This window comes from Lycium ferocissimum, chromosome 10 (genome assembly GCF_029784015.1).
Source record: "Lycium ferocissimum isolate CSIRO_LF1 chromosome 10, AGI_CSIRO_Lferr_CH_V1, whole genome shotgun sequence".
Lineage (NCBI taxonomy): Eukaryota > Viridiplantae > Streptophyta > Magnoliopsida > Solanales > Solanaceae > Lycium > Lycium ferocissimum.
In genome coordinates this window covers 24,835,523-24,855,345 of record NC_081351.1, presented here as the reverse complement: position 1 = coordinate 24,855,345, position 19,823 = coordinate 24,835,523, and the positions used below count along the sequence as shown (strand labels likewise).

General features: G+C 34.9%; 2 protein-coding genes and 1 long non-coding RNA gene across 4 annotated transcripts; all 3 read left to right on the top strand.

Annotated features, from left to right (window-relative positions):
• Positions 1 to 415: 415 nt before the first annotated feature.
• LOC132032940 (biotin carboxylase 1, chloroplastic-like) lies at positions 416 to 10,564 on the top strand. The gene is made up of 18 exons (XM_059422750.1): positions 416 to 571; positions 2,103 to 2,201; positions 2,978 to 3,303; positions 3,445 to 3,586; positions 4,371 to 4,469; positions 4,615 to 4,671; positions 4,899 to 4,970; positions 5,453 to 5,542; positions 6,345 to 6,404; positions 7,499 to 7,684; positions 8,152 to 8,244; positions 8,643 to 8,724; positions 9,165 to 9,271; positions 9,373 to 9,448; positions 9,851 to 9,901; positions 9,965 to 10,001; positions 10,138 to 10,159; positions 10,328 to 10,564. The coding sequence occupies exons 2-18, from the start codon at positions 2,145 to 2,147 to the stop codon at positions 10,379 to 10,381; spliced, it is 1,611 nt and encodes a 536-aa protein (XP_059278733.1). The 5' UTR covers positions 416 to 571; positions 2,103 to 2,144; the 3' UTR covers positions 10,382 to 10,564.
• Positions 10,565 to 11,807: 1,243 nt separating this feature from the next.
• Positions 11,808 to 17,895, top strand: LOC132032938 (large ribosomal subunit protein bL19cz-like). 2 transcript variants are annotated; one of them, XR_009408630.1, is made up of 8 exons: positions 11,808 to 12,051; positions 14,619 to 14,653; positions 15,196 to 15,432; positions 15,580 to 15,666; positions 15,949 to 16,082; positions 16,488 to 16,580; positions 17,320 to 17,438; positions 17,529 to 17,895. XR_009408630.1 is itself a non-coding variant. In XM_059422749.1 (7 exons), exons 1-6 carry the CDS (start codon positions 11,934 to 11,936, stop codon positions 17,423 to 17,425), a joined length of 717 nt encoding a protein of 238 aa, XP_059278732.1. In that variant the 5' UTR covers positions 11,814 to 11,933; the 3' UTR covers positions 17,426 to 17,438; positions 17,529 to 17,895. The 2 variants fall into 2 exon arrangements, 1 of the variants encoding a protein (XP_059278732.1); XM_059422749.1 differs by lacking the exon at positions 16,488 to 16,580 and having other exon boundaries at positions 11,814 to 12,051.
• On the top strand, positions 12,475 to 13,832 carry LOC132032939 (uncharacterized). Its single transcript, XR_009408631.1, has 2 exons — positions 12,475 to 12,745; positions 13,032 to 13,832. It is a non-coding gene; the product is annotated as an uncharacterized LOC132032939 (long non-coding RNA).
• Positions 17,896 to 19,823: the final 1,928 nt, after the last annotated feature.

Sequence of the window (19,823 nt, the reverse complement as noted above, 5' to 3'; positions counted from 1 at the left end):
CGTGTAAAATTAAAAAAACGACAAATAATTTGAGACGGAGGGAGTATTTGTGACCAAATTCAAACGAATAACAAATTTATACTATTTCTCATAATTAAAGTGCATTTTTAGACCTTTTCCAAAAGATTATATTAAATAGCATACAATAGTCACCCGCAAGAACGGCCAAAGTTGATTGAGCTATTTGCGCTTTCATAATAGATGCCTCAGTTCAAAACCTCCCCGCCAACGACAAGCAGGATTTGCCTTCAGGTCGAGGCATCGCACGGCACTTGCCTAGTGCGCTATCTCTCTTGTGTAGTTTTGCCTATTACATAGGAGATGAGTTTATCTTGTGCGCACTTAAAAGATAGCGGCTGCGGGTTTGCATGTCATGAAAAAAAATAAAAATAAAAATAGCATACAATAGTCCAGGTGCAGCTAAATCCTGTTACACAGTTAAGCTCACTTATTTCAGCATTGGCGGACCATTCAATAAGTCTGTCTCTGCTTTCTTGTTTTCATCGACACCAAAGTTTCCTTCAAATCTACCTCCTCTCTTTCATTTCCCATTTCTCTTTCTAACTTATAGGTAACCTATTTACACTTCTTTTCTTCATTTTCTTGTTTGTGGGTATTGAATCAATGTTTAAAAGATTTGTTTTTGACTAAGCTAATTACACTTCTTTTCTTCATTTTTCTTGTTTTGCATTGTGTTGTATAGTTTTATTCTTTGTTGGTATTGAATCATTGTTCAAAAGATTTGGTTTTTTTCCATATCCATCTAGTCTTTCATCCCCAATTAATAGGTACTGATTAAGCTAATTACAGTTCTAATTTTGCTTGTTTTCTTCATTGTTTTGTTATTGTGGGTCTTGAATCTATGTTCTAAAGATCTGCTTTTTCTTGCATGCCTGCCTCGTCTAAGCTAATTACAGTTCTAAATGCTTGGTTTTCTTCGTTTTTCTTGTTTTGTATTGTTTTATTCCTTTGTGGGTCTTTACTCAATGTGAAAAAGATTTGTTTTTTTACTAAGCTAATTACAGTTCTTTCTAATTGCTTGTTTTCTTATAGGTATAGACAATGCTAATTACAGTTCTAATTTGCTTGTTTTCTTCATTTTTCTTGTCTGCAATTGTGTTATTCTGTGTGTGTGTTGAATCAATGTTCTAAAGATTTTTTTTTTGGGTGCATGTACACCTCATTTTTTATCCCCATCTCTACTTATAATTGCTTGTTTTCTTCACTTTCTTGTTTTTGCATTGTGTTATTACTTGTGGGTCTTGCATCAATGTTCCAAAGATTTGTTTTTTAGCATGCTTTCTCTATGTCAAATTGTTTTGCATTATGTTATTCTTTGTGGATCTTGAATCAATGTTCAAAAGATCTGTATTTTTTCCATGCCCACCTAGTCTTTTATCCCCAAGTAATAGGTACATATTAAGCTAATTACAGTTCTAATTGCTTGTTTGCTTCATTTTTCTTGTCTTGTATTGTTTTAATCTTTGTGGGCATTGAATCAAGGCTTGAAAGATTTGTTTTTTCCTATGCCCACCTAGTCTTTTATCCCCAAGTAATAGGTACATATTAAGCTAATTACAGTTCTAATTGCTTGTTTGCTTCATTTTATTGTCTTGCATTGTTTTAATCTTTGTAGGCATTGAATCAATGCTTGAAAGATTTGTATTTTTTCCATGCCCACCTACTCTTTTATCCCAACTATAGGTACAGAGTACAGACTAAGCCAATTACAGTTCTAATTGCTTGTTTTCTTCAGTTTCTTTGCTTTGCTTTGTGTTATTCTTTGTGGGTCTTTAATCAACGTTCAAAAGATTTGTTTTTCCATGCCCACCTAGTCATTTATCCCCATATCTATCAAAGTAATGGGTCTATACTAAGCTAATTACAGTTCTGATTGCTTGTTTTCTTCATTTTCTTGTTTTGTACTGTTTTATTCTTTGTGGATCTTGATTCAATATTGAAAAGTTTTTTTTTTTTTTTTTTTTTTGCATGCCCACTTTAAATTAAGTTCTAATTGCTTGTTTTCTTCATTTTCTTGTTTTGCATTGTGTTGTTCTTTGCGGGTCTTGCATCAATGTTAAAAAGATCTGTTTTTTCCTCAGTTGTTGGAAGGAGCGCAGGAATTGGATTACATTGATTAGGAAATGGACTCCGCAGCCATGACTAGCGTTTGTGGCAAATCTACTCTTTGCTCTACTCCCGTAAGACCATTTCTATATGTAATGTGTGTTTTACTCCCTTTGGTCCATTTCCATTTTATATGACACAAACCCTTTTGGTCCACTCTAGAAAGACTGACAGTTTTTCATATGTTTGGAATTTCTTTAATCTTAAGAACCTGCTTTTCCATTAATGATATGCTCTTATGAGAACTGACATGATAGGTTGAATACCAATATATACTGAAAATACCTTTGGTACTTCGGGGTCGTTTGGTTACTTGTTAGAGTTATGCAGGATTAGTAATGCAGGGATTAGTTATTCGTATTCATGCACTAGTTTTCCATCTTCTACCATGCATAAAATAAAACATAAATTGACTCATAACTTATAGTAGTACATGTTTTTTATTTATGTGGGATTGTAAAATGAGAACCAAACACCATATTTGGTGTGCTACCGAATGACCCGTTAATACTAACTAACAAAAAATTAGTTTATGCGTTAAAGGCTTTTTTTTTTTTTTTTTTTTTTTTCCCATAAAACTACTTGAAACATCTTCATTTTAAAGGAGAGGTAGGAGTATTTGCTTTTCACCTTGTTTGGAGTCTTCTATGTCAGCACATTTGTCTCTGTCTCTTTATATGTACTTGTTCTTGCACAAACTCTTGAGGTGAGAGTCACAGAGAAGGATGTTACGGTGCATTTTGTTGATGCGAGTAGGTTTTGTCTATATGTCTTTGCTCTTTTCTAGTCCCCAAGTGAAGATCTTGATGCTATTAGATAACCTTAAGTTTTGGCTGCATTTTCTCAATAGGGTTTATTTTTGGGGAGAGCGAGTGGTATTAGGAGCTCGCAATGTAGCTTTATGGCAGGAAATAGGATAAACTTTCCGCGGCAGACAGCTCAGGCATACAAAGTAACTACTAAATCTAGCAAACGTGGTGGTGCTCTTGCTGTGACATGTCGCGCCGAGAAGATTCTGGTGGCAAATCGAGGAGAGATTGCTGTTCGTGTGATTCGAACTGCCCATGAGATGGGTATTCCTTGCGTTGCGGTTTATTCGACTATAGACAAAGATGCCTTACATGTGAAACTGGCTGATGAATCTGTTTGCATTGGAGAAGCACCAAGCAATCAATCGTAAGTTGTCACGAAGTTTCTGTTCTGATTAGAGAAAACTAAGTTAAAATTCTTTGCATTTCCTTTTCTCTATTTGATCTTCATTTCATAGTTTTCATATCCAAGAATTATGACATTTACATCTCAATTTACTGTGTACAGGTATTTAGTGATCCCAAATGTCTTGTCTGCTGCTATTAGTCGCGGATGTACAATGTTGCATCCTGGATATGGTTTCCTTGCTGAGAATGCAGTTTTTGTTGAGATGTGCAGAGAGCATGGAATCAACTTTATTGGGCCGAATGTAAGTTCTTAGTTCTTAGACAGATGTCATTATCTTATTAAACCTGTAGGCATCGGTATTTTGCCTTGGTATCCGCGTTGTATTCAGTAGATAAGAATAAATTGGGAACAGAAAGATATTATTCTGGTAGTTCTTCGATCAGAAGATATTTGTTTCAGTATAATCTGGACGTTTTAATACAATAATCTGTCACTCCCGGGCAATGATAAGAATGAACATTAGTTTTTGTATTGCGATTAGTGACTTGTAGATGGAAGTCCTTATTCTCGTTTCTTTCCCAAAACATCAAAAATATACATACACAACCATGTCTTTTCCTTTTGTTCAACGGAAGCAATATGTATCATTCGCCTCCGAATGGGTTCCTGTATCTTTTACTTTGGTTATCCTTACATCCTTTGTCTTTTAGCGATAGGTTTCTCTGGCTTTTAAGTAAAATCTTAGTTTTGTAAAATCCACTTCCAACCCCATCCACCCACCCCTCCCCGCAAAAAAAAAAAAAAAAAAAAAAAAAGTTTTAAAGGACAATATCATACATTCTACTTAACCTAGAGAGCCATAATAAACATGGTTAAGTACTAGCAGCGACACTTGGTGTGAGCCCATTTGCTGCCTTGGTGGGCAGGATCACCTTGGTAATCTGTGATTGTGGGCTGACCGGGTGGATTGGTCAAGGTGCGCAAAGCTGGTTCCGACTCAACAAATATAAAAAAACACATATGCTTACTCAAAACATGAGGAAATGTAGAAACTTCATTTAAAAAGATTTGTCTTAAAATTGCAGCCAGACAGTATAAGAGTCATGGGTGACAAATCCACTGCTAGAGATACAATGAAGAATGCTGGTGTTCCAACTGTGCCAGGAAGTGACGGACTATTACAGGTATCACCGTGTGTCATGCGATAATGTTTTTGAGTCATTTCCTGTCATTGGGACATCCACATGCACGTACACACTTTTATATTTGTTTGTATAAGTGTTACTTTTTCATGGCTACTTATCAATAACTAGATGCTCCCCATTGTAGAGCACTGAAGAAGGTGTAAGGCTCGCCGAGGAGATTGGTTACCCAGTGATGATTAAGGTAACTTTTCTCAAAACTGAAGTAGCTTGTACTATCAAATGCTCTGTGCTGTGAGGTATCTTATATATCCCTTTACTCTAGGGACTATATCACTATATATGAAAGGGAAACAAAAATGGATGTTTGATGAATAAGTCAGGAAGCTATTGGCTCGAAATAAAGTGATATTAGTTGTTGAGCGTCTGAAGAGTTGTGACTGAACTTGTGAAGCTTTTATTGTTTTGAAGGCAACAGCTGGTGGTGGTGGGCGTGGAATGCGTCTTGCTAAAGAACCTGATGAGTTCATAAAATTATTGCAGGTATTTTTCTTTGCATCATATGTCAATCTTTAAGTCTCGAAAACATAGTAGGTGAAGATTAGTCTCTTGCTTTTGACTTCTTTAATCTCTGGAGATTCATCCAGTGAATTTTTTGGAATTTTTATATAGATGAAAGTTGTACTTCCTGTACTTTGTTATCGAGGAAACTGATGTGGCTGTTGCATATCCTCTTTTAGTTTTTCCCTGCACTTGCTATGTTCAGATAATATTATTATACCATGAGCATTTGATAATATCTCATATCACTTGTGTATTCTGAACTCCCGTATTATGCCCATGCACGTGAATGGAAACTCTTTTAGATAAGCTTTGCACAACATTTTCTTCCATGATAGTTTCTAGTCATCCTTCTCTATGAATAATACGTAATCTAGCAGACCCGCAAAACCTATCATGAAGTATAATGGCTTTTTAAGCCAGAGTTGTTATTTATTTCTAAGCTTGGTCTTTTTCACTTTCAGCAAGCTAAGAGTGAAGCAGGAGCTGCATTTGGAAATGATGGCGTTTATCTGGAGAAGTACGTCCAAAATCCTAGGCACATTGAATTTCAGGTATTGTTGTGCCTTACTTTCATTTAACCAAAAAAAAATTTTAACTGAGGAGAAAAGAATTTGACGCCTTAGAGATTGAATTTTTACATGAGTTCTTGGAAAGAACTGGAATACATGTTTTAATAATAAGAAAACCACCCTGTTCTGGGAAGAACTGGAATATATGTATCAAGTAACGGACAATTCATAAATGTTGGACATTACATGTTACAACTGTTCATGTGCTGTTATCTCAGGCTTTGTGCACACGTAAAGTGTCTAAGCTATGGATCTGTGCTTCTTTTGTAGTGACACATTTACTTCTTTAAATTGGGACTTGAAGTTCCCACATATATTTGACAAAAAATCTTAGAAAAGAAATAAAGCTTTGCTGTTGGTGTAACAATCACAAACAACTTCTAGAATACACACACACTATATATGTTAAACATACCATTTAAAAGTTGTTAACCAGCGGTGGTGGATTTCCATGCAATGAGATGCAGAATCAGGACAGTACCAGTGTCTTCTCTTAGCTGATTTAGTAGGAGGTGCTAAACATATGATGACATTTGACACTTGTTAACTACTAATTAATCTTTTTTTTTTTTTTTTTCGCTCGATAGAACTATTAATTAATTTGACTAATACTTAAGGCTGACCTATTAGTTATATAATCCTTTGATTGAATGTATTGTATATAGTTTATCTGCTTATAGGTGGTAATCCTTATTGGTTTTAAAATGGACATTGAATTTTGCAGTTAATATTCTTTAAATTTCTGATTTAAATATGCTGATTCACAGCTTTATGCTATATGCAGGTATTGGCAGACAAATATGGTAATGTTGTACACTTTGGAGAGCGTGATTGCAGTATTCAGGTAGGTAGAATGTTAGACAAATATCTATTACTGATCTTCTGCATCTTTGTGATTTGCATGACCGAAAAGCTCTTCCGTGTTTAAAAATGTGTTAGTTATTAACTATGCTTCATTTTGTTGTTAAACATGGTTGGTTGAATGGTCAGAAATTCCTGTCTTTATTGTTTGATTAATTATGTTTAAGGAATTCATTCCATTGTTAAGCTATATTAGTAAGTATTCTAGTTAGGTCAAGTGGCATACACTAGGGGAATCAAATGGGCCGGTTGGGCTCAATTTGGGTGGGTCAAACAGACTGAGTTAATAAATCAAAAGTTACTTAGGCTCAAATTGGTTGGGCTAAAAGCGAGTCATAACCCAACCCGACCAATTCCTACTAAGTTTTAATTTATTTGTTTATTCTTTTATAATTCCTTAAGTACCTAATAAAACTATTTTTTTCTTTATTATGGCTATATATAACATATCAAACAAAAAAATGTCTATTTGAAAATATTTTGACGAGGTTTCTCATGGGTCAATTTGGGCTACATATCAGCCCAAATTCTAAATGGGCTGAAATGAATTAAGAGAGAAAACAAGACAAAAGGTTAAAATGCATATGAAAACTAATAAATGGGCAGGCATTAATCAAGTTATAGATAAATAAAATAATCAAAGACCAACAAATATAAGAATCCCATAAACCAAAGGTAATTGAGCGGTTGGGCAGTCTAATCACCTCTCCCCAATACTTCTTCGGCCTCCTTTACCTCGCCTCGAAACCATCCATAGCCAACCTCTCACACCTCCGCACTGCAGCATCTCTCCTCTCTCTTCACATGCCCAAACCATCCCGCATCTTGTCCTCCACCGATGACACTCCCACCTTGTCTCGGATATCTTCATTCCTAATTCTATCTCTCCTAGTGTGTCCACACATCCACCGCAGCATTCGCATTTCTGCGACTTGGGTTAAAATGGGCTGAACTAATAAATGGGCAGGTCGGTGACCCTACCCAAACTTGACCGGTTGGGCAGGTCATGTTTTCATGGGCTTACTTTGCGACGCATGCACTAACAAACTGCACCTTTGAAATGGCTTATGTGTGCAGAGAAGAAACCAGAAGTTGCTGGAGGAAGCACCCTCGCCTGCATTGACACCAGAACTGAGGAAAGCCATGGGTGATGCAGCTGTTGCAGCAGCAGCTTCCATAGGTTACATTGGTGTTGGTACCGTGGAGTTCTTATTGGATGAGAGAGGTTCCTTTTACTTCATGGAAATGAACACTCGTATTCAGGTGAAAGAAGCTCAGTTCAAGAATTACAGCTTGTTTGGCCAAGCTTCTCCAAGGCCAAAAGTGCTTTTTTTTTGTTTTTTTTTTTTTTTTTTTTTTTTTTGTGTTTGGGCCAAGCTTTTAGGAGAAGAGAAAGTGCTTTTGAGTAGGAGCAGAAGCTGCAAAATGTAGCTTCTCCCCAAAAGTACTTTTTTGAAAAGCACTTTTGAGAAAATACAATTAGAAGCACTTTTTAAAAGCTTGGCCAAACACTAATTGTTTTTCAAATTGATTAGACAAACACAAACTGTTTCTCACCAAAAGTACTTTTCTGAAGAACACTTTTCAAAAAATTAGCTGATTTTAGTTCTGCCAAACAGGCTATTAGGCTTTGCAGATAGTTGAAAGTTCAATGATAACAATGTAATCTGTCTTTTTCTTTTAATGTTATTTAGCAAATAATGTAATATGTCAATTTGCTGAATATCTAGGTGGAGCATCCAGTGACAGAAATGATATCCTCTGTTGATTTGATAGAGGAACAAATCGGTGTTGCTATGGGAGAAAAGCTCCGATACAAACAGGTGACAGAGAACAGTCAATTTTTCTTTTAAATTGGACTTATGTTTCTGGAAAAGGATGAACAAGGAAATGAGTTACTAACCATTTCAATGAAAGATTGTGTTTCGACTTTGCACATTGTCAAAATGAGAGCTCAATAATCTGTATTGCTTAAAGTGATTTGCATGGATAAGTGAGTCCAACTTTTGAGGGTTGAGTTCTTAGTAATTTGGGTGTACAAAAGTAACTTTGTAATGTATAAAAAAGGTTCCTATTCATTGCTTTGAATTATATAATGTTAGAGAAAAAGAGACAAAATGATGAATTTTTTCTTTGAGGAGTGATGATATCTTTAAGATTGCCAAAAACAGAACTAAGATTGATTTGTTTCTTTTGTTTATCTTTGTTTTCTTGTTTGCAGGAGGATATTGTGCTTAGAGGACATTCAATTGAATGTCGTATAAACGCAGAAGATGCTTTCAAAAATTTCCGACCTGGCCCAGGTATTATTGAATTTTCTGTCTGTGCAATAATTTTTTCGTTTATATCATGATTAATGACCCTCTTAAGGCAAACTCTGTCAAAATTTTTATTTCCAAGTAAAGCGAATCACTCTATGTTTCCAGAATGACGTTAGACGTACATGACATTTAAAAAATCCTTAGATGTTTTATAAGATAATATTTATCCCTGCATGTGAATGCTGCCAGAGATAACAATGCAGATGCCCTAGCAATATAGACATAAGTAATGTCTTTACTAAGTGAAATTTGTGAGAAGAAAAATACCATTCACAATTTGTATGACTAAATTGCACTTTGTTGGATATGTTCGTTTTGTTTTACTTGATGGAAGCCAGATTCTAAATCAGAATAGACATTACTTTTGCTGTTTTGTTAACCTGATATATGTGGAAACTGAAGCTTGTTTTCTTCATGAATAGGGAGAATCACTTCATATTTGCCAGCTGGAGGTCCATTTACGCGTATGGATAGCCACGTTTATCCTGACTATGTCGTTCCACCTAGCTACGATTCCCTGCTAGGAAAGGTGGTTTCTCTTTACTTGTCCATCCTCCATTGACATATTTTCCTTCTATTAACATATCTTCTTGTTCCCAATGAAAAAAATAATTTTAAAAACTGTTGCAGCTCATCGTATGGGCTCCAACACGCGAGAAGGCTATTGAGCGCATGAAAAGAGCACTTAATGACACCATTATTGCTGGTAAGACCAGCCTTCTATCGTTTTCCTTAATTGATGAGTGCTTATTTGCACTGGAAAGTAGGGTTGGTCCTTTAAGTTGTCACGGGAGTTTTAAAATCCACGCAGCACTCAAATTGGGTTTGCCTGTTTGTGTCTGTCCTCTGTCAAACCTTATTTATTGAGATCCTCATCGCCATTCTTTCATTTTGTCCTTTTTCTTTGTGGCCAATCTTCTTTTGTCATCCATTTTTCTCGGAAGTCAATTAATAGCTGCCACAGGAAAGGATTTTGGCATTCATATAGGATATTAATCTTGCCTGCTATATTGCATGCTGTGGGTCGATATTTTAGTTATCGAAGTCTCATTTACCTCTCCGATATATGTATATCTGTTCTGTCTAAATTTACATTTGCTTTTGACAGGAGTTCCTACCACAATAGAGTACCATAAACTCATCCTTGATATCGAGGTAGGTGGACTGCCATCTTCTTAATGCGTGTACCGACTTATTTTCTTTTTGTCCTTTTTGTCCGGAGACTTTGACGGGAAAGTTGATACTGCTTTTATTCCAAAATTTGCTTTTTGACATCTTTAAGCCTTTAACCTACAACATAACTATCTTCTTCGTCCTGCTACTTCAAGGATTTTAGATAAAACAAAAAGAACTCGGGAAAAGAATGATGATTTCTCTTACTGCTTTTATTCCAAAGCATGAGGAAGAATTAGCTCCGGTAAGTAATGGAATTGACATCTTTAAGCCTTTAACCTACAACATAACTATGTTCTTCGTCTGTTTTGACTGCTACAAAATTGTTCTTGAAAGCTACATTTTCACGAAGCGACGCTGTAAATTTCATTATTCACTAGTGTAAGTTGATGTTTCAACTTTGTGATTGCAGCCTCAGCAAATGGTTCCAGCAGCAACCAAGGAGCTGATCAATTCCAGTACTTAACTATTCTTTTGTTTTTCTTCTTCTTTGATCTTTTTCCTTCATCAGTGAATAGAGTGAGAGAAGATTAGTCCCATTAGATCTTGAAGTGACTGCAGTTTTGAATATAACATTTATCTCATAATCTTAGCTTGATTGTGTTTTAAGATACACAAGATTGAATGAAATTCTAATCTTTTTTTGTCATTGCCTTGTTATGTGATTTCAATGGAATCAATGTGTGGTTAAATGTTCCAGTTCTTCTGGAACACATTAAGAGAGGAGATGGTATAGAGGTTTTACTCAAGACGGTCTATCAGGCCACGACTTCGAATTAGTCAGGACAGTGGATCTTAGATACTGAATGATTTTACACTGGGCATCAACTCTAATAAGTTGTAGTTGACTATATAAATTCTCAACTAACAACATACTTAGTGTAATTCCATGAATAGCATCTGGAGAGGGGTGTACGCAGGCATTACCCCTACCCCTACTTTGGGAGGTAGAGATGTTGTTTCCGAAAGACCTTCCGCGCAAGAGAAAACATGACAAAAAAGTGGCTCAAGAGAAAGCACGACAAAAAGGTCAAACAAGGATTGATGAACGTAAAAAAGTCATGTAAAATACTATAGATAAGCATTATGAAAAAAAAAAAAGAAGTAATAGTAAATGAAACAAACTATCAAGGACAAGGAGCAACAAAGATAATAATATATCAACTAGCATGGAAGGATACGCGAGATAACGCTTCACCTAATTAACCGTCCTCACAACCCCCTATCTACGCGTATCACAACCTACAATTAAGTTCATGTCCGCCTAATACTTTCCAATACTTTTTCGGCCTACCTCTACCTATCTTCAAGGCTATATAAATTCTCAAGGTCTAAAATCTTAGATATGGTGAAAAACACTCCTAGAAAGTATAGGACCCAAATAAAATACTGACATGACTAAAACATATCGTCAATTAATTGGTATCACAATTCACATATACATATATTTTTCTTTATGTATAGTACTCAAATTAAAACATTTTACCTCACTGTCATGGCTTGAACTACAGAGTTGAACGATTAGGAGTTGTTTGACAGCTGATTAGAGTTATGAAGGTATTAGTAATATAAAAATTAGTTATAGGGAATAACTAAATCATTGAGGGTTGAATATAAACTAGTCTACTCATGATAAACACAAAATTTAAGACCAAATTTAAACGGAGGGCAAATGTGTTCTGTATTCCATATACAAAGGGGAAATCTGAACCAATCCACCAAGGATAAGGGTATGTTTGGGACGACCAAAGTTAAAATAAGTTCAACTTTGCTCTATTTGGGTATTTTTGGCCCTTTATCCTTTTAAAAAAATAATTTCAGAGAAAAGTTTTTAATTTATTTTTTAAGAAAATATTATTTATGTTAAACCCCAAATGCTACTTGCTTCTAAACCCACCCACACACAGTTTCACTTTCATCTTTCGCCGTTGGCCGCCGTCAATCACAGGCGATTATATTAACGACGTCGTTTCACTTTTCCGAAACTTCTAGAAGGTTCTAGATTTTTCTAGAAAGAAATGTGGAGAAGAGTACCTTCGCAGCTTCGAGCCCTAACTCCAAAATGCAACGTTTCATCATCGGAGATTTCTCGTCCTTGTGTTGCTCTGTATTTACGGAATTTTAGCTCTCAATTTGGTACGTTACTATTACTGTTCATATATTTCGAGTACTTTTTACCTCATTATATTCATCCAAATTTCAGTTTAAAACTCATGTAATATGTGTGTGTGTGTTAGAGATATAAGATCTGGATTATCTCTGAACGATTAAATATATACATGTATATATGTGTGTGTGTGTGTGTGTGTGGAGACATTTTAGCTCTGAATTTGGTACGTTTGTATTATTCACTCCTGTCTCCTACTATTTACCTCGCTGTTATTGGCTTGAACTATGGAGTTGAACGATTAATATATACATGTGTGTATGTGTGTGTGTGTGTGATTCATTAGAAACATGGCTTGAACTGTGGAGTTGAACGATTAATATATGTATATGTATACAGTGCCGGGAACGAGGATTTTTAATAAGGATATTCAAAATATAAAAAGGTAAATATGTGTGTGTGTGTGTGTGTGTATCTTCGACATTTTAGCCCTGAATTTGGTAAATTTGTATTATTAAACATCTTGTCCTACTATTTACCTCGCTGTTATTGGCTTGAACTATAGAGTTGAACGATTAATATATACATGTGTGTGTGTGTGTGTGTGTGTGTGTGATTCATTAGAAACATGGCTTGAACTATGGAGTTGAACGATTAATATATGTATATGTATATAGTGCCGGGAACGAGGATTTTTAATAAGGATATTCCAAATATAAAAAGGTAAATGGACGAAGTTGACGCCCTAGCTCCGCCTATATGTGTGTGTGTGTGTATCTTCGACATTTTAGCTCTGAATTTGGTAAATTTGTATTATTAAACATCTTGCTCCTACTATTTACCTCGGTGTAACTATAGAGTTGAACGATTAATATATACATGTGTGTGTGTGTGTGATTCGTTAGAAACATGGCTTGAACTATGGAGTTGAACGATTAATATATGTATATGTGTATGTATATAGTGCTGGAACGAGGATTTTTAATAAGGATATTCAAAATATAAAAAGGTAAATGGACGAAGAAGCCAAGGGATTCAACATCTAGTATATAAATAAAAGTGTAATTTTTTGACACCCTAGCTCCGCCTATATGTGTGTGTGTGTGTGTTCGACATTTTAGCTCTGAATTTGGTGAATTTGTATTATTAAACATCTTGCTCCTACTATTTACCTCGGTGTCATTGGCTTGAACTATAGTGTTGAACGATCATTATATACATTTTTTTTGTGTGTGTGTCATTAGAATCACCATTAGAAATCTAGTAGTTATAGTACTTTTTTATTTTTGCATTTTTATACGCGTTCGCCTCAATAAGCTGTAAAACCCTAGACATTTTCTACTTGAGGTTGATGCATATAATTAAAGGAAATGAAATATTTATCTATTTAACTTAACTACATAATAGACGAATGAAAACACGCACAAAAGTTTTTCCAAACTTTGAACCGAAAGTGTCTAATTGAAAACTTTATTAGGAGTTGAGGTGTTCAATTGAAACAGGGCTTAGTTCGAGCGTCTAAGTGGAATATTCTGGCTGTCTAAGAGGCTGGCTATGTATTAAGCCAATGAATTCATTTTGATTATATTATTTTAGATGTGTGGAGACATAAGATCTGGATTGTGTCTGATATCCTTTTTGTTTTGTGATGTTGTATGTATTATTGGTGTGGAGACATTTTAGCTTAAAATTTGGTACGCTAGTATTATTCACATCTTTATCGTACTATTTACCTCACTGTCATTGGCTTGAAAAATAGAGTTGAACGATTAATATATACATATAGAAATGCCTATGCTTTATCCTTCTGAAGGTGGGAAAAAAGATAAAACTAAATAAACGGATTATCATCTAAATTTCAGTTTGAAACTCATATAATATATGTGTATATTGGAGACATAAGATCTGTATTATCTCTGATTTTCTATCATGATGTTGTATGTATTTACTCTCATTAGCTTCAACTATAGAGTTGAACGATTAATATATGTATATGCATATAGTGGAGGAGCCGGGATCCAAAATATTAATCAAGGATTCAACAATATATGTACTTATATGACCTTATATATATATAGTTTTCGGCCCTAGCTCCTATGTTGCTCGGACCCTTCACTTTTGCCGCCGTACCCGTGTCAGGCATGATACGACAAAATATCAAAAATTGGATACTTTGACCAAATCCATGGACCAATCTGAGAAAAAATTTGAGGCTAAATTCAGACTTGAAGAGTGGACACTTATTGTATCTAGAAGAGTATATAATTAAAAATTAAAATTTAATTATAAATGAAACATAACTATATATATCTAGGCATAGATTTAGTTATTTTTCTTATAATTTTGAATTATTTTCCGAATCCCCGCACCCGTATCCTCACCTAGATCCGTACCCCCGAATCTTAAAATTTAGATTGTGTGTGTGTGTGTGTACATAGGCTCCACCCATTTATGTTTGTGTTTTTGTGTGTGCGTGTGTGGAGACATAAGATCTGGATTGTGTCTGATTTCCTTTTTCTTTTGTGAAATTGTATGTATTTATTGCATATTGAATGGTAATGAGTTGAAAATCTTTCGTTTGAATTTTGTAAATCAGGAAATGCTTCTACGAAGAAGGAAGTTGAGCTTGGAGTAAGTTCTCATCACTCTTATCTCCTTAATATTTTATATATTGACTGTTAGATTATACTGAACAATGTGTTGGTCTTATGGTGTGTGTTGTCGAAGAAAATCTTGAATGATGTTTGCTTGTTACTTGTATTTGATTGTCAATGTTGAATGAGCGACTTACAATATCAGAGTTTGTTGGAACTTCTTTAGTCTGTTAATTACATAGGATTGAGTTTGTTAGAAGTTGAATATGATTTATATTAGAATGGTTCTAGGCTCCATAAGCACACGTGCTTGAATATCTGTATGTTCTTGATGGAGCGATTTAAAGCTGACTATGTGTTGTGTTATAATGGCATGAATATGTTGTGGCTAATGGAATATGGATCTGCATGCCTTTTGCAGTGTCAAATAATTTTAATGAAACATTACATTTTATGCCGTTAAGGTGGTTCTACTTCACGGAATACGTTAATCAATAGTCTTCTAGCATTAAATTAAATTAGTATTGTTTTCTTCTGAAGTTCTCATGATTGATTTATTGTATCCGGAACTTCTTTCAGAACTTGTTCGAGACCAGATTGAATGTGTCTGTTAACAGACATGCTTCACTGACATCGCCTTACAAGGTTTATGGATCATGTTTATCGCAAGATACTACCATGGTCCCAAGTTTCCCTAGAAGGTTCATTACGACAGGTGCTATTTCCCAAGTTTCTGAAGATGCTTCTGCTTCTTCTTTGACAACTCCACGTATCAAATTTAAGAGACTTGATAAAACAGCAGCACATATAATGCAGGTAAACAATATAGGAGCTTTTTGCCAAATATAGCTTCCGTCATTCTCTGAAGGGTTATGTTGTTGGCCTTTTTCCCTTTTTAAAAATTTTAAGAGACTAATTATGTCATCAATGTCTAATGGAAGTCCTATTTCTATCGTGATGTAGATTCTTGATAAGGAAGCTGTTCAAGAAGTAAGGGCGCAGAGCGAGATTCCTGATATAAAGCCTGGTTATATTATCCAGCTCAAAGTGGTATAGAAGCTTCTGTTAAAAGGATCATGTCTCATTTTTCAATTCCTATTTAACAAGCATTGACCAAATGGTGTTGTTTTGGTTGTGGTGGTATTTTAATATATGTTTGGTGCACATATGATCCTCCAACATGTATAGTATGGTTGGACTGATTTGGTAGAAATAAATTCCTGCATATATCTTTCATGTATGCTTGCCCATCTTTAAAAGAAAGTATAATACTAATGAAAAAGAAAAAGGAAATTGTTATTTTACTGGTGTATGTTGATGGTTATATTGCAGGAAGTGCCGGAGAACAAGAGACGTGTTTCAACTGTCAAAGGCATAGTGATAGCAAGGCGCAACGCGGGTTTAAATACTACATTCAGATTAAGAAGACTTGTGGCTGGAGTTGGGGTTGAAAACCTATTTCATCTGTAAGTCATCACTGGCTGGTTTGTGTGTTTGTTGCATTCTTAATTGATTGCATGCTTGCACTTGCTAGATTTAGGTTATGTTGCTATTTCCTTATGTTATTGCACTGTTCAGCAAATTTAAGTCAACCTGATTGAAGTCATTACGATAAGAGCTGTTGTGGTAGAAAAAGTCACAAGATTGATGCTTGCCAATAATGATTGGAACTGGCATGATATTGTGGAATGATCCTCAGCTGATAATATAAGTAACATTTATTTTGCACATCTCAATACAAAGGACATTTACTTCGCACATTTTCCTTTCCGTTATCTCTGTTACGGTAACTAGAGGGTGGAGAGTGCTAATAACCTGACCATTTTCACCCAGAGAGATAGTTGAATCTGGAGATTTCTTTTGATTTGCAGGGAGATGGTGAAAGCTAAGAGGAAAGACGCTTTCGGTGGGGTGTTTTAGCATTTGGTAATTGAGGTGCCAAAAACACACTCTAGGAAAAGCAGGTCAATTTTCACCCGGAAGTAGTTAAATCTGGATATTTCATTTGGTTTGTAGTGAGAGGGTTACACTCAAGAGGAAAGAAGGTTTTGAGGTGGGGTGTTTAAAATTTGATAATTTAGGGGCCTAAGAACATTTTCTAGGAAAACAGAAATGGTGCTTTCGGTTATATCACAAGTATTAAGTTCATAACCACCTTAAAAAGATGTGGATAGTATAAGCCTATAAGGTGATCAGAACTAGTATGGCCTTTGCCAGAATGTTAGCATGCAAGGAGTGTTGGTTACTATTCTTACTTGACTCCCTACGTGTATATCAATAGCTCGTCGACTATTTTTGTTTTATCCAATTTGTGTCTGTCAAAGGGGAGGGACCTTAACTCTTCTGCTTCAGGAAAATGCTTGTACTGGTGACATCCCCTTTCTTGAGTGCGCATTTTTCTATTCATTGAACTCATAATGCATTTCTTATTCTCTTTTTATTTAGAAAGGCATTGTTTAACTTGTACAATTTATACATCAGCTTAATGTAACTTTTCCTTATCAAAAAAAAATATATATTGCACAATTTAAATCTAAAATTGTTTAGCTATGTATAATTCACGTACTGACACTGGATTCCTGTAAATATGTGGGTGTCAAGCATGGTTGTAATTGGTGATTGTGGAGGCACTGCATAATCTGTTTATAGAGCTTTCACGAGATTGGATGACTCCTAATGTTTAAGTGATTTGATAATTTGCAGGTACTCTCCCAATCTGAAGGAGATAAAGGTGCTGGACAAGAAAAAAGTGAGGAGGGCCAAGCTATACTATCTCAGGGATAAAATGAACGCCCTCAAAAAACACTAAGCTGGTGTGGAAGGTACATAGAAATGCGTGCTTTATCTTATTGCCTAAAGAGATTCTGTCAAATTCTTATGCTGTGCCTAAGAAAATGCTGTTCATCTATCAGGGTTGAGCATATCATCTCAAAGTCGTTTCGCCAATGTAAAAGATTGCAGCAGAAAACAATCTCAGTTGTTTCAACTTCCAATTCTGGGTCACAGGCTTTGCTATCTATGTTGATCAACATGTAACTTTTACGTTGTCGCAAGTGATCTTGCCATAGAATGAGCATTTCTCTTTATTAGTTTCTACAATGCTCATAAACTGGGAGTGCTTTTAAAAAAGATGTGTTGACTGCATCAGAACTTCATCACAAGCAATATCAAATTTTTTTACCAACTTTTCGCAATTTCTGATGAGCTGTACACTTCTGGTCTCTGTGACCTATCCGAAGATATTCAAATAAAGCATATTTCTTTGCTGCTTAGCACAAAGTGAAGTATGAGTACTTCTCTTTATTTGCTGGTTGAGTAATTTGGTGAGTTATGATTCAACAGACTTGTAAATTTTGTAATTGGATTTGGACAAAAAGAACAGAGACTTTTCCAGTGTTGTCGAAGGCTCCTTAAAACTCAGAAAATCTTAAGAGGTTGCTTCGTCTTGCTTTAAGTTGCCCTTCAGTGTAGGCAAGCACTAAGGCGTGCGCCTTATTGCCCGTGCGTTCTATCTTGAATCGAGCAACACTTAATGTTAAGGAAGACATTGTGCGTGAATTTATTACTTTTGTCTTGCATTGCAGGTATATTTTTGGCTTAATGCATATGGGGATCCTAAACTCTGCCCTTTTTTTCCCATTTTGGTTGTTAACCCTTTAACTGTCTCAAGTCGGTAGGATAAATGTTGTTCGGGGTTATTGAACAAATTAGTTAATAAGCTGACTTATAAGCCAATCCAAACGGGCTCTATATTTCTATCTTTCTCTTTTTTCCGGCGAAAATATGGCGGCGTTAAGTCTACGACAGGGAAATACACGTCTACCACCGGAAGTAAACCGTGTATTATACGTTCGTAACCTTCCATTCAACATCACTGGCGAAGAGATGTATGATACCTTCGGTAAATACGGTGCTATAAGACAAATTCGTTTAGGTACAAACAAAGATACACGCGGTACAGCTTTCGTTGTTTATGAAGATATTTACGATGCTAAAACCGCCGTCGATCATCCCTCTGGCTTCAAATGTTGCTAATCACCCCTTAACACTTCAATTATGGCAACATTTTGTTTTTGATTCATTGCACAAAGAGATGATAACTTTTAAATTTTGACACTTTCGGTTCCTCAACTACTAGGTAAACCTTTCCCCCCCAATTAAAAAAATCGAAAAAAATTTTTAATTCATTAATTTTATTAGAATTAAAATTAAAAATGTTTAACTCGAATAATAGTAAATTTTATTGGGAAATAATTAATAATGGCATTTATAAATCACTCAAAATCAACTATCTTAAAAATTAATTTTTGTTCATGTGATGTTATTTGACATCCGAACTATATATATTTTTAACAATATTTATTATTTAATTTATTTTTTATAAAAAATTGATCAATAATTTGACTAAACCTTCTAAATTTGGGCGTTCATCTTCATCTCTCTCTCTTTGATATATGATATCTTAATTTCTTGATTTATATTTTTACAAATTATTTCTAACCTTCCCAATAGAAGTAATGGACATCTATAGTATTTTTGTAGTCTATAGATACAGTAAAAAGAAAAGGGAAAAAGAAAGGGAACAAAGCTAAAAATAAATGAATAAATAAAACATAGGAAAAACAAAAGGGAAATGTAAATGTCATAGGTCTCTTCACATATTTGATAGAAATATTAGATTATTGTAACAGGGGAGAAAAGGGGGAAAAGAAATAACGGTTTACATAAAAATAAAAAGTTATAGAAATTCAACATAATGTTTGAACATTAGTCTAGATGGTGAAAAAAAAATTATAAAAACTGGAATTTGAAAAGTTTTTTATCAATTTATTTGAGGTTTAAAAGTGTCCAAAATCATCTCTGATTTTCATATAGTCTTTTATTTCAAACATCACTATTTTAATTTCCAAACGCCTACTAAATATGTCCAATCCAATATTTGACAATAATAAGTAGTGCAAATAACATTAACTTCCTCAAGAATTACAGGCTACATTATTGCCTTTTCCTAAATAATATGTACACACATGACATTAACTTCCTCAAGAATCACAAGCTAATTTTTATTTCAGCTTCCTCATAGAGGAACTAAGTACATCAAGCCTGAGACAAACTAATCGCATTACTAATTCATCAGAGCAATCTTCTGTTTTTTTTTTCTCTTCAAGTAAATATATAAAAGGGTCATCCAGACTCTTGATAATAGA

Excerpts from the sequence above, each read along its gene's own strand:
- LOC132032940 (XM_059422750.1), top strand. The coding sequence starts at position 2,145 with ATGGACTCCGCAGCCATGACTAGCGTTTGTGGCAAATCTACTCTTTGC. Across the intron at positions 4,470-4,614 it reads GAAGTGACGGACTATTACAG|AGCACTGAAGAAGGTGTAAG; the intron begins GTATCACCGTGT and ends TCCCCATTGTAG. Across the intron at positions 9,272-9,372 it reads ACGATTCCCTGCTAGGAAAG|CTCATCGTATGGGCTCCAAC; the intron begins GTGGTTTCTCTT and ends AAACTGTTGCAG.
- LOC132032938 (XM_059422749.1), top strand. The coding sequence starts at position 11,934 with ATGTGGAGAAGAGTACCTTCGCAGCTTCGAGCCCTAACTCCAAAATGC. Across the intron at positions 15,433-15,579 it reads CAGCAGCACATATAATGCAG|ATTCTTGATAAGGAAGCTGT; the intron begins GTAAACAATATA and ends ATCGTGATGTAG. Across the intron at positions 16,083-17,319 it reads GTTGAAAACCTATTTCATCT|GTACTCTCCCAATCTGAAGG; the intron begins GTAAGTCATCAC and ends GATAATTTGCAG.